The sequence below is a fragment of the Hypanus sabinus genome, chromosome 23, assembly GCF_030144855.1.
Source record: "Hypanus sabinus isolate sHypSab1 chromosome 23, sHypSab1.hap1, whole genome shotgun sequence".
In the NCBI taxonomy this organism is placed as follows: domain Eukaryota; kingdom Metazoa; phylum Chordata; class Chondrichthyes; order Myliobatiformes; family Dasyatidae; genus Hypanus; species Hypanus sabinus.
Window position 1 is genome coordinate 5,993,943 of NC_082728.1, and position 12,421 is coordinate 6,006,363.

The 12,421-nt window shown below is 39.2% G+C and overlaps 1 protein-coding gene across 1 annotated transcript in view; it reads left to right on the forward strand.

The window, feature by feature from the left end:
• The window catches only part of LOC132379911 (sodium-coupled monocarboxylate transporter 1-like), a 63,087-nt gene that overhangs the window by 16,937 nt on the left and 33,729 nt on the right, over positions 1 to 12,421 (forward strand). Inside the window, exon 6 of the mRNA XM_059948253.1 lies at positions 5,883 to 5,950. Within this exon, the coding sequence (XP_059804236.1) occupies positions 5,883 to 5,950 (68 nt within the window). The remainder of the gene's footprint in view (positions 1 to 5,882; positions 5,951 to 12,421) is intronic.

The window sequence follows — 12,421 nt, forward strand, 5'->3', positions numbered from 1 at the left end:
GCCTTGGGGATCTGTTCTGAGACCCTTACTATTCATGTTTTTTTATAAATGACCTGGATGAGTACGTGGAGGGATGGGTTAGTAAGTTTGCTGATGACACAAAGGTTGGAGGTGTTGTGGATAGTGTGAGGGCTGTCAAAGGTTACAGCAGGACATCGATAGGATGCAAAACTGGGCTGATAGGTGGCAGGTGGAGTTCAACCCAGAAAAGTGTGAAGTGGTTCATTTTGGTAGGTCAAATATGATGGCAGAAAATAGTATTAATGGTAAGACTCTTGGAAGTGTGGAGGATCAGAGGGATCTTGGGATCCAAGTCCATACGACGCTCAAAGCAGCTGCACATGTTGACTCTGTGGAATTGAATTTAGGAGCCGAGAGGTAATGTTGCAGCTATATAGGATCCTGGTCAGACCTCACTTGGAGTACTGTGCTCAGTTCTGGTTGCCTCACTACAGGAAGGATGTGGAAGCCATTGAAAGGGTGCAGAGGAGATTTACAAGGATGTTGCCTGGATTGGGGAGCATGCCTTATGAGAACAGGTTGAATGAACTCGGCCTTTTCTCCTCGGAGCGAAAGAGGATGAGACGTGACCTGATGGAGGTGTACAAGTTGATGAGAGGCATTGATCTTGTGGATAGTCAGAGGCTTTTACCCAGGGCTGAAATGGCTGAAAAGAGGACACAGGTTTAAGGTGCTGGGAAGTGGTACAGAGGAGATGTCAGGGGTAAGTTTTTTACTCAGAGTGGTAAGGGTGTGGAATGGGCAGCAAACAACGGTGGTGGAGGTAGATATGATAGGGTCTTTTAAGAAGCTTTTAAATAGGGACATGGAGCTTAGTAAAATAGAAGGCTATAGTTAAACCTAGTAATTCTAAGGTAGGGACATGTTCGGCACAACTTTGTGGGCCGAAGGGCCTGTATTGTGCTGTAGGTTTTCTATGTTTCTATGATTCATGATTCAATGTCATTTAATGTCATTTCCAGTGCACAAGTGTAAAGGAGAATAAAATAATTTTTACTCCAGATCTGATGCTGCACAGAAAAAAACATTAAGATAAAGAACACAGTAATAAAAAAAAATCACAAATATAAATACATAAGACATTTGATATACATAGATTGATTGTATGTTCATAAATTGATGCTGGACACAGGAGTATCTGTACATTATGTGACTGAAAGGAAATGATAAAATAGTGGTGGTTATAGGTGTGAAAGGTTGAATTAGTGAGTGGAGGGTTTAATCAGCCTTACTGCTGGGGGAAAGTAACTGTTTTTGAGTCTGGTGGTCCTGGCATGGATATTATGTAGTCTCCTCCCTGATGAGAGTGGACAAACAGCATATGAGCAAGGTGTCTGGGATCTTTCATGATGTTACTGGCCCTTTTCCAAACACTTATCTATATGTCCTTGATGGAGGGTAGGCATGTGCCAGTGACATGTTGGGCAGTTTTGACAACCTGTTCTGGAGCCTGCCTGTCTGCTGCAGTGCAGTTTCCATACCACACAGTGAGGCAGCATGTTAGAATGCTCCCTACTGTGCATCGGTAGGATGCAAGTATACTGTAATGTGCATAGTCCCGCTCTCTTCAACCTCCTCAGACAGTAGAGGCATTAGTGAGTTTTCCTGATTGTGTGATTGGTGGATCTCTGTCTTTACATTACTGCATGAAGCATTGGTTAGTATAACTCCTGTAAGAAATTACTGCCAACAAGGCTGTATTTTCAAAATATGCCCAGTATTTACAAATGTCTGAGGGCACAGGAGCATGATGGGTAATTCATTGCAGACCTGGACTAATGATCCTGAGGCGAAGGACGGGCCGTTTCAGCTTGCTGCTCCACGACATTTACTCAGATCTGTGCTGAACTAACGGTCTGGGGACAGACTTTCTTTGTGCACTTCAGTTCAGAACGCTATTTGCTTGAGTTTATTGTTTGCATGATTTGTTTCTTTTCTGCACATTTGGTCTTTGATGGTCTTCTTTTTAATGGGTTCTTTGTTTAATGACTGCCTGTTAGGAGAAGAATCTCATGGTTGTATAACGTATACAGTGACGTATCTAAGGTATGGCAGGTATGGCACGTGCCCTGGGCGCCACTTGAAGGTGGGGGGGGGGCGGCACTGAGCAGCTTCTATTAAAGTCAGACAAACCATCCTCAGATAGTGAAAAAAGAATTTTCTTCAGATGTATGATCTGTCTTTGATTATCATTGGTGAGAAGTACTAGTATGGCCTTATTTCAGAGCATTGTGTAAAAAGACCATGAAACGTTTCTTCACGAAGAAGAAGGAAAGTGGAGCTGAAGGACAGAAGAGACGAAAGTTGGAGGAGGAGGAAGCCAAGAAGTCTAGCACATTCTTCGTGCCCTTCTTTGAAAAGCCCGGAACAAGTAGTTCGACACATTCTATGGAGTCGCCTGCACCTGCTACAAGTTAGTTAGAATCCGAAGGTGGATCAAGTACCAATGTGTCACAAGCCGAGGAGAAAGTCAAGTCAGATAAATCAGTCAGATAAGTCAGATAAGTCAAGTCAGAGGCTGCCACAGAGAACATGTACACGACAGAAGGGAAAGATGATGTTGAGTTTACTGACGAGATTTTACCTGACGAGACTGAACCTAGTGAACTGGATGGTGTCAGAGCCTTGAACTATCATACCAGAGTGATTGAACAGCATGACATCGGACTTCTCAAGTTCGACAAGGATACTGGAAAAACAATTCTGCCTGATGCATTGAGAACAGAAATAATAAAGCTAGGTTCGAAGCATTTCCAGAACAGTGAGGGGCCTTTCCTACCAACAAGTAACTGCTCAATGAACAAAACTTGGTTCAAGAGGAAATTAGGAAATAGTCATGGTGAGGAAGTGACTCGCTCATGGCTGGTCTATTCCTCTCCTAAAAAGTCTGCATTTTGTATCTGTTGTCTTCTCTATTCCTGGTCAGACCAACAATCCTCATTGGAGCAGGAAAATGGATTCAACCAGTGGAAAGTACCTGAAAATGTTCATGAAAATGCTAAGAATCGTCAGGAATGCTTCACACAGTAGAAAGAAATGGAAAGAAATTTAGCTGGAAACAGAGGAGTTATTGACGCGGTATTTCAGTCACAGATTGAGAAAGAAAAACAGAAGTGGCATGATATCTTGACGAGAATCTTTCACTGCATAAAATTCCTTGCAACTCAGAACCTGGCTTTGCGAGGTCACAGGGAGTCACTTCAGCTAGACGATGACTCCAATGTGGGATAATTTCCTTGGCTTACTGAAACCACTGGCCATCTTTGACCTGTCAGAAAAGAACACCTCACTCAGGTGGAAAGTCATCCTGGATCCACATCTTATCTTTCACCGGGTATCCAGAACAAATTCAACCACATGATGGCATCCACTGTTCGCCAGAGTTTACTGAGAAGCATTCGTAAAGCCAAGTACTATGGTCTCATGTTCGACTGGACTCCTGATCAGACACACAATGAGCAGATATCAGAAGTAGTGAGTTATGTGCAACTTGGTTTTGAGAGGAAAGCAGTCTGTGTCAGAGTGACCTTCCTTGGTTTATCCAGATAAGCCAGAAGGAAGCTGAGAGCTTGGTTGAAGACATCTTGAAACAGCTAGAGAAGGACGAAATGGACTACAAGATTGTTGGTCACAGTGCTATGACAATGCCACTGAGATGGCTGAACACAGAAGTGGTGTTCATCAAAGAATAAGTGAGAAAAACAACTGGCAATCACTCACTCAACTTGGTGGGTGTACATGCAGCCAAGCAGGATACAATGATTGTCATGTTTTTTGGAACCATCGAAACTCTCTACGTGCTTTTCTCGTGTTCAGCACAGTGCTGGGAAAACTCAAAAATGCTGTGCCTGTGGTTGTTAAGTCGGAGTCCGAAACCAGGTGGAGTGCAAGGACAGAAGCAGTGAAGCCTGTCAACAGGTACCTTGAGGAGATGCCTCAAGTTCTCCAGGACATGACAGACAATGAAAACGAGACCAGTGAAACAAGAAGTGACACAAAGCAGCTGTACAACTGTATATTGAGTTACGATGATCTGATTTTGCTAGGATTTTGGAACAAAGTACTCATTAGCATTGACCGTATTCAAAAGAGGCTGCAGGATCCTAGCATGAATTTACACGATGGTACCCTGGATTTGAAAGCCCTCTGAGATCGTTTTTATGATGAAAGAGAAGTGTTGGTCAGTGAGTCACTCGAAGAAGAAGTCGTTCTCTGTCGAGAATGGAATATTGAAGTTGAAAGACGTCAGAGACGAAAGAAACGAATGGCTGATGAGAACTCGAGAGACGCTGGGTTAACAGCTAAGGAGGAAATGGAAAGAGTCATGAAGAGAACACTCGACCGTCTTCACAGAGAAATGGACGAAAGGTTCGCTCGTATGCAAGACACTGACGCCAAGTTTGGGTTTCTTCTCGATGTCGAGGGACTGTTACAGCGCCGACAGTAATGACCTGAAGGAGTGCAAAAATTCGGGCGAATTGTACAGCTCTGATGTTGATGGACAGCAGCTATATGAAGAAATTTTGGATTGCAGAATGTTGCTATCAAGGCGGGTAAACATGAAAATATCAAGACCTGAAGAGCTTCTTCAATTTATTGTTCAGTATGGAGATGAGAGTGTCTTCCCCAATCTTCGCATTGCTATTCAGATAATGCTAACCATCGCAGTTTCCATTGCCAGCTGTGAGAGATCATTCAGCAAGTTAAAACTAATACTTTTGTATTTGAGAGCCTCCATGGTCAAGGCAGAGTCTGTGATCTCGCTCTGCTGAGTGTAGAAAGAGAAGAAACTGAAAAAACTGACTTTGATCACATCATAGACCAATTTGCATCAGTGAAAGCAAGGAAGGTGCAGTTATAATTTTCATGTAGTGCCATAACTTGTTAATTAAAAGAATAACGAGCTTGACTTGTATTTTTGAGCTGATATTATGGTAAAGTTATCTAAATGATGGGTGTCAGTTGTTTGGACGGGGGAGCAATTTCAGTGCTTGCCATAGGCGTTATTTTCCGTAGATATGCCCCTGAATGTATAGAGTACATACTTTGATAATAAATGTACTTCGAACATTGACTATGATTTTGCTGGTTCGTCATGGATACCTATCTGACTATTGTTTTTAGGAGAAGAAATTATAAGTTTTTCCAACCTTATAGCCTCATATCCAGGCATCATCGTAGCCTCCTACCCAATGGCGTGAATATCAATTTCTCTTTCTGGTAATTTTATCCCCTTCTCCATTTCTTCTATTCTCACTCTGGTCTCCTACCTCTTACCTCTTCTCACCTCCCTATCATTTCACCGTGCATTCCCTCATCCTTCCCTTTTTCCTAATGTCCACTCTCCTCTTCTATCAGATTCCTTCTTCTCCAGCCCTTTATCTTTCCTACCCATCTGATTTCATCTATCATCTTCCAGCTATCCTCCTTCCCTTCCCCTTACCTTTTTATTCTGGTGTCTTCCTGCTTCCTTGTCAGTCCAGATGAAGGGTCTCAGCCCGAAACGTTGACCGTTCATTTATTTCCATAGACACTGCCTGACCTGCTGAGTTCCTCCAGCATTTCGTGTGATTTACTATCGTAGAAAACCTCTTCTGCAGCCTTTCCATGGTTTCACATCTTTCCTTTAGTAGGGCAACCAGAACCACACACAATTCTCCAAATGCAGTCTGACTAAAGTGCATCTGTTAAACTCTCTTAAATGTCCAAGCTGTCCAGTTTAGGATCATTTTGGGATGGATAATAAAGGCCTAGCTGCCAATGCTCAGATTCTTACAATAAATTTTATTTTTTGATTCATCATAATTTCTGATCATTTAGAATTTAAATTATGTGAACTTTTTTCTCAATTGCTTTTGCAGTTACTGGAATAAATTTGTGGATTTCTATTGTAACCACTGCATCTGTGTGCACACTCTATACAGCACTGGTAAGGAAATAATATGAATATTGACTAGAATGAATAATTGTGGTTAAAGGGTCTGAGTTAATTTAGATAATACATGAGATGGATTGGAATTATGTAATCTATTCTTGATTATAAAGCAAGCAGCGTGCTAATTACATACAGTTTCCTTGTGATAACTATTAATAGATTTTTTTTTAAATCAGAGGAACCAAATGCTAAGAGATTAATGCAGTAAATATTTACTGAAGTAGGTTAGCTATGATCATTTTTAGTGGTGAACAGCTAGATAGTCTAATGGTACTCTTTCACAAGTTCTTATATGTATGCTGCAAATGTTTACATTGAAAGCATGGAGCTGCATACATTAACAGAAGTTCCAAAATCAGAAATTAGCAGAGCCTGCAATTTCTAAATGGATTGCATGGTTCCTGATGCATGTGCTGACAGTTGTACAGATGATGAATCTGACCCATCCAACAATGGAAAGTTTTATGTTTTTGGAGGTCTGGATGGAGGAATCGGAATGCAGAAGAGATGCTCCATTTATTCAGGACTCATCACATAACAGTAGAAGCTGGCTATAAATATTACTGCCATGAGTCAAGCCCCAAGTATATGGATGCACCATTGTTCAAAGTTCAATAAGTTTACCGGAATAGTGAAAGTTGAATGCTTTAGCTGTTGTTCAAACCATCACATCCTAATAATTCACTTACAAACAATATCCATGTGGTGAACTACATATACCTGTTTGGACACGCCTCTCTGCTGACTGCTCCTGTGGCTCCTCCCACAGACCCCTGTATAAAGGTGGTTGGAGGCACTGCTCCCCGCTCAGTCTCCAGGATGTTGTGTGGTGGTTTTTTGCAGCTAATAAAAGCCTATCGTTTGCCTCCTGTCTCCAAGAGTTATTGATGGTGCATCAATCCATTAATCAGCATTCATACCTAATATTCCTATCAGATTCTCGGACAAATAGCACAGCAGCACACCTCATAAACACAACTCACTGCCAGCTATTCAACCATAATAGGTGCATCACCCAAAGGTATAAGTTATTTCCTGACACACTTCCATCTCTTGTAAAGGGAAGTGAGTATGCTTGTATGTCCTTTTCACCAGGGAGAAAATAATGCCGGCCATTATTTTGTATTTAAACAGACATTAAAACTGACAACTTCAGTGGCTGGAATTGGATTTGAACATAATTTCAAAATTAACAGGCTACCACTGTGCACAGACTTCTCATGTATTTTATAAAAGATAGAAGTTTGTCCTCCTGCCAGTAGTTTGGTTATGAATTTAGGCAGCTGCGAAGATGAAAATTAATTTTGGGAATGTCAGTAGAGAAAAAAAGTTTGTTTGCTGACATCTTCAGCTGCTCCCTGCTTCAGTCTAAGATCCCCTCATGTTTTAAGAAGGCAACGATAATCCCGGTGCCGAAGAAAAGCAAGGTGGCATGCCTGAATGACCACCGACCTGTGGCTCTAACATCAATTGCTATGAAGTGCTTTGAGCGATTGGTTATGGTACACATCAACCATAACCTACTGGTCAACCTCAACGCTTTGCAATTCACCTACCGGAGCAACAGATCAACGGCAGATGCCATCTCTCTGGCACTACATTCCTCCTTAGAACACCTGGAGAATAAAGACGCATATGTAAGGCTCCTTTTCATCGACTACAGCTCTGCCTTTAATACCATCATTCCAAATAAACTGATTCATAAGCTCTGGAACCTAGGTCTTAGCACTCAGATCTGCAGTTGGATCTTCAACTTCCTCACAGACAGGACCCAGACTATAAAGATAGGGGACAAGCTTTTCTCTGCACTCTGAGCACCGGTGCCCCGCAAGGCTGTGTACTCAGCCTCCTGCTGTACTCACTGTACACCCATGATATGTAGTCAAGTTTCTATTGAGCTCTATATATAAGTTTGCTGATGACCACCACAATTGTAGGCCGCATCTTGGGTAATGATGAGTCTGAGTACAGAGGAAATTAAGAACCTGGTGGCATGGTGCGAAGACAATAACCTATCCCTCAATGTCAGCAAGACGAAGGAATTGGTTGTTGACTTCAAAAGGAGTAGCGGACCGCACAACCCCATCTACATCTGTGGTGCACAAGTGGAACAGGTCAAAAGCTTTAAGTTCCTCGGGGTGAATATCACAAATGACCTGACTTGGTCTAACCAAGCAGAGTCCACTGCCAAGAAGGCCCACCAGTGCCTTTACTTCCTAAGAAAGCTGAAAAGATTTGACCTGTCCCCTAAAACCCTCACTAATTTTTATAGGTGCACAGTAGAAAGCATTCTTCTAGGGTGCATCACAACCTGGTATGGAAGTTGTCCTGTCCAAGACTGGAAGAAGCTGCAGAAGATCGTGAACATAGCCCAGCACATCACACAAACCAATCTTCAATCCTTGGACTCACTTTACACCACATGCTGTCGGAGCAGTGCTGCCAGGATAATCAAGGATAAGTCCCACCCTGCCAACACACTTTTTGTCCCACTTCCCTGCAGGAGAAGGTTCAGGAGCATGAAGATACATATGGCCAGATTTGGGAACAGCTTCTTTCCAACTGTGATAAGACCGCTGAACAGATCCTGACACGGATCTGGGCTGTACCTTCGAAATATCTGGACCTGACTTGCACTAGCGTACTTTCCCTTTTCTATTTTCTAATTATGATTTATAATTTAAATTATTATTATATTTACTTATACTGATATACTTATAAGTACTTTACTTTAATATATTTACGCGAAGTGCAGAAACAAATATCTCTGTGAAGATTGTACGCTCTAGTATCAATTGTTTCTTTCTTTTTCAATCTTTTTATTGAATTTCATATATATAAAAAAACATAACATAATAATGAATAGGTTATAAATGCATTAGACAAAATTAAATTAATAATAGGATAACAATATCCTATTAAAATATCAACAGGAAAACATAGTACATTATCAATCAAGCCTAGAATAATTATATGAAAAAAAATAAGAATAATCATCAAAAGAAAAAGAAAAAATTGTAAAAATACAAGCAAAAAATATATATTGAGAAAAAAAATACTAAACTAAACTAACATGGGCAATAATAACAGTTTATTTGTATATGATAGTGCCAAAAACTCCGGAACTCCATAGCAGAACAAGAATAAACAGAGAGAAGGTCTGGGAGAGGTCAAATTAATTCATATGAAAATGTCGAATGAACGGTCCCCAAGTTTCTTCAAATTTAACTGATGAGTCAAAAATTGTGCTTCTAATTTTTTCCAAGCTCAGATAAGAAATAGTTTGAGAGAGCCACTGAAATGTGGTAGCAGGATTTACTTCTTTCCAATTTTGCAATATAGACCTTCTGGCCATTAATGTTACAAAAGCAATCATTCATCTAATTGAAAGGGAAAACTGATTACCATCCTCATTTGGTATACCAAAAATTGCAGTAATAAAATGAGGTTGTAAATCGATATTCCAAATTGAGGAAATGGTAGCAAATATGTCCTTCCAATAATTACATAAGGTGGGACATGACCAAAACATATGGGTCAATGAAGCCACATCTGAATGACATCTGTCACATTGAGGGCTAATATGAGAGTAGAATCGAGCAAGTTTATTTTTAGACATATGAGCTCTATGTACAATTTTAAATTGTATTAAAGCATGTTTAGCACATATAGAAGAAGAATTAACCATTTGTAAAATTTTTTCCCATTTTTCTATTGATATATTATATTGAAGTTCTTTTTCCCATTCTTGTTTAATTCTACCTGATATTTCTGGTTGTATCTTCATAATCATATTATAAATAAAAGCCACTCATCCCTTCTGATAGGGATTTAAGGTAAAAATCATACCTAAAAAGTCCATTGAAGTTGAATTGGGGAAGGATGATAGAATTTTATGTAAAAAATTTCTGATTTGTAGATATCTAAAAAAGTTAGATTTAGGTAACTCAAATTTATTGGAAAGTTGGTTGAAAGACATCAAACTACCTTCAAAAAAGACATCACGAAAGCATTTTATACCTTTCCTTTTCCATATGCTAAAAGCTCGATCTGTCAAAGAAGGTTTGAAAAAAAAAATTAAGTAAAATAGGGTTATCAAGAGCAAAGTTTTTCAGAGTAAAAAATTTACGAAATTGAAACCAAATTCGTAATGTACGTTTGACAACAGGGTTGGATATCTGTTTATTGAATTTAACTAAATCGGCAGAAAGAGAAGAACCCAGAACGGAGAATAGAGAATATCCCTGTGCCTCATTGCATTCTAAATTTACCCACTGTGGGCACAATGGTGAATCCAAATCTGATTTCCAATAAATTAAATTATGAATATTATTCGCCCAATAGTAAAATCTAAAGTTAGGTAGAGCTAAACCACCATCTTTTTTAGATTTTTGTAATTGCCTTTTACTTAACCTAGGATTTTTATTTTGCCACACAAATGAAGAAATTTTTGAGTCAATGTTATCAAAAAAAGATTTAGGAATAAAAATTGGTAAAGCTTGAAATAAATATAAAAATTTCAGTAGAATCATCATTTTAATAGCATTAATCCGACCAACTAATGATAAGGATAAGGGAGACCATCTTGTAGTAAGTTGTTGAATTTGATGAAGCATAGGTAAAAAATTCAATGTAAATAAATCTTTATATTTCTTGGTAATTTTTATACCTAAATAGATAAAGTTATCATCAACAACTTTAAATGGTTTCCTTTCATTCAATAAAGTTTGCGCGTTTAAAGGGAATAAATCACTCTTATCCAAGTTTAGTTTATAACCAGAAAAGCTACCAAATTGAGCCAACAAGGATAAAATAACGGGAATAGACCTGTCAGGATCAGAAATATATAACAACAAGTCATCAGCATAAGTGATAACTTGTATAATTTCTCATTGCGGGTAATACCAAAAATATTAGGAGATTCACGAATAGCAATGGCTAAAGGTTCTAATGCAATATTAAACAATAAAGGACTTAAGGGACAACCTTGTCTCGTACCACGAGATAATTGAAAAAAAGACGATCTGTAATTATTTGTAAGAACAGAAGCAACAGGTTTATGATATATTAGTTTGATCCATGATATAAAATTAGGACTAAAATTAAAATATCTCAAAGCGTTAAATAAGTATACCCGTTCAACTCTATCAAAAGTTTTTTCAGCATCTAGTGAAATAACACATTCTGGAATTGTGGGTGATGAAGTATAAACTATATTAATCAATTTTCTAATATTAAAAAAGGAATACCGATTCCTAATAAAACCAGTTTGGTCTTCTGAAATAATCTGTGATAGTACCTTTTCTAACCTAATAGCTAAAATTTTTGTAAGAATCTTAGAGTCTACATTTAATAGTGATATAGGGCGATAAGATGCACATAAAGTGGGATCCTTATCTTTTTTAAGAATTAGAGAGATAGTAGCTTCATAAAAAGACTGAGGTAATCTCTTCTTAAGAAATGCATCATTAAAGATTTCACATAACCAAGGGGAAAGCAAAGAAGAAAAAGTTTTAAAAAATTCTATAATATAACCATCAGGACCAGGAGCTTTCCCTGAATTCATTGATGAGATAGCCTCCCCTATTTCGGCCAAAGAGACAGGAGCATCAAACAAGCTACGATCTTCATCTGTCAGTTTGGGAATATTCAAATTGTTAAAAAAGTTATCCATCATGGACAGATTGCCATCAAAGTATCAATTCCTTGGTGACAATAAAGTATTTGTATTTGTAAAGTTGTTAAGATGTCAGAGAGATACATAGATTATTTTCTGGCAAATAGTATTCTGTACAGTATTCATGGTCCAAGCTTAGTTGCTTAACTTGCAGCACTGGTGAAGCCTCACTTAGTGTACTGTAAGCAGTTTTGGGTCCCTTATCTAAGAAAGGATGTGGTGATGTTGGAGAGGGTTCAAAGGAGGATCACAAAAATGATTATGGGATTGAAAGGCTTGTTATATGAGGAGCATTTGAAGGCTCTGGGCCTCTACTCACTAGAATTTAGAAGAATGAGGCTGACCTCATTGAAACCTATCAAATGGTGAAAGGCCTTGACAGAGTAGATGTGGAAAGGATGTTTCCTATGGTGGGAGAGTCTAAGACCAGAGGACACAGCCTCAGAATAGAGGGGCTTCCTTTTAGAATGGAGATGAGGAGGAATTTCTTTATCCAGAGAGTGGCGAATCTGTGGAATTTGTTGCCACAGGCAGATTTGGAGGCCAAGTCTTTATGTATATTTAAGGCAGAGGTTGATAGATCTTTGATTGGTCAGGGCACGAAGGGATATGGGGAGAAGGCAGGAGATTGGGGTCGAGAGGGAAAATGTACCAACCATGATGAAATGGTGGAGCAGACTGGATGGGCCAAATGGTCTAATTCTGCTCCTATATCTCATGGTCTTATGGTCATGGAAGCAGCTTGCTTGACTTAGCTATGGTTTTCCTGCAGCCACATATAGTTACTG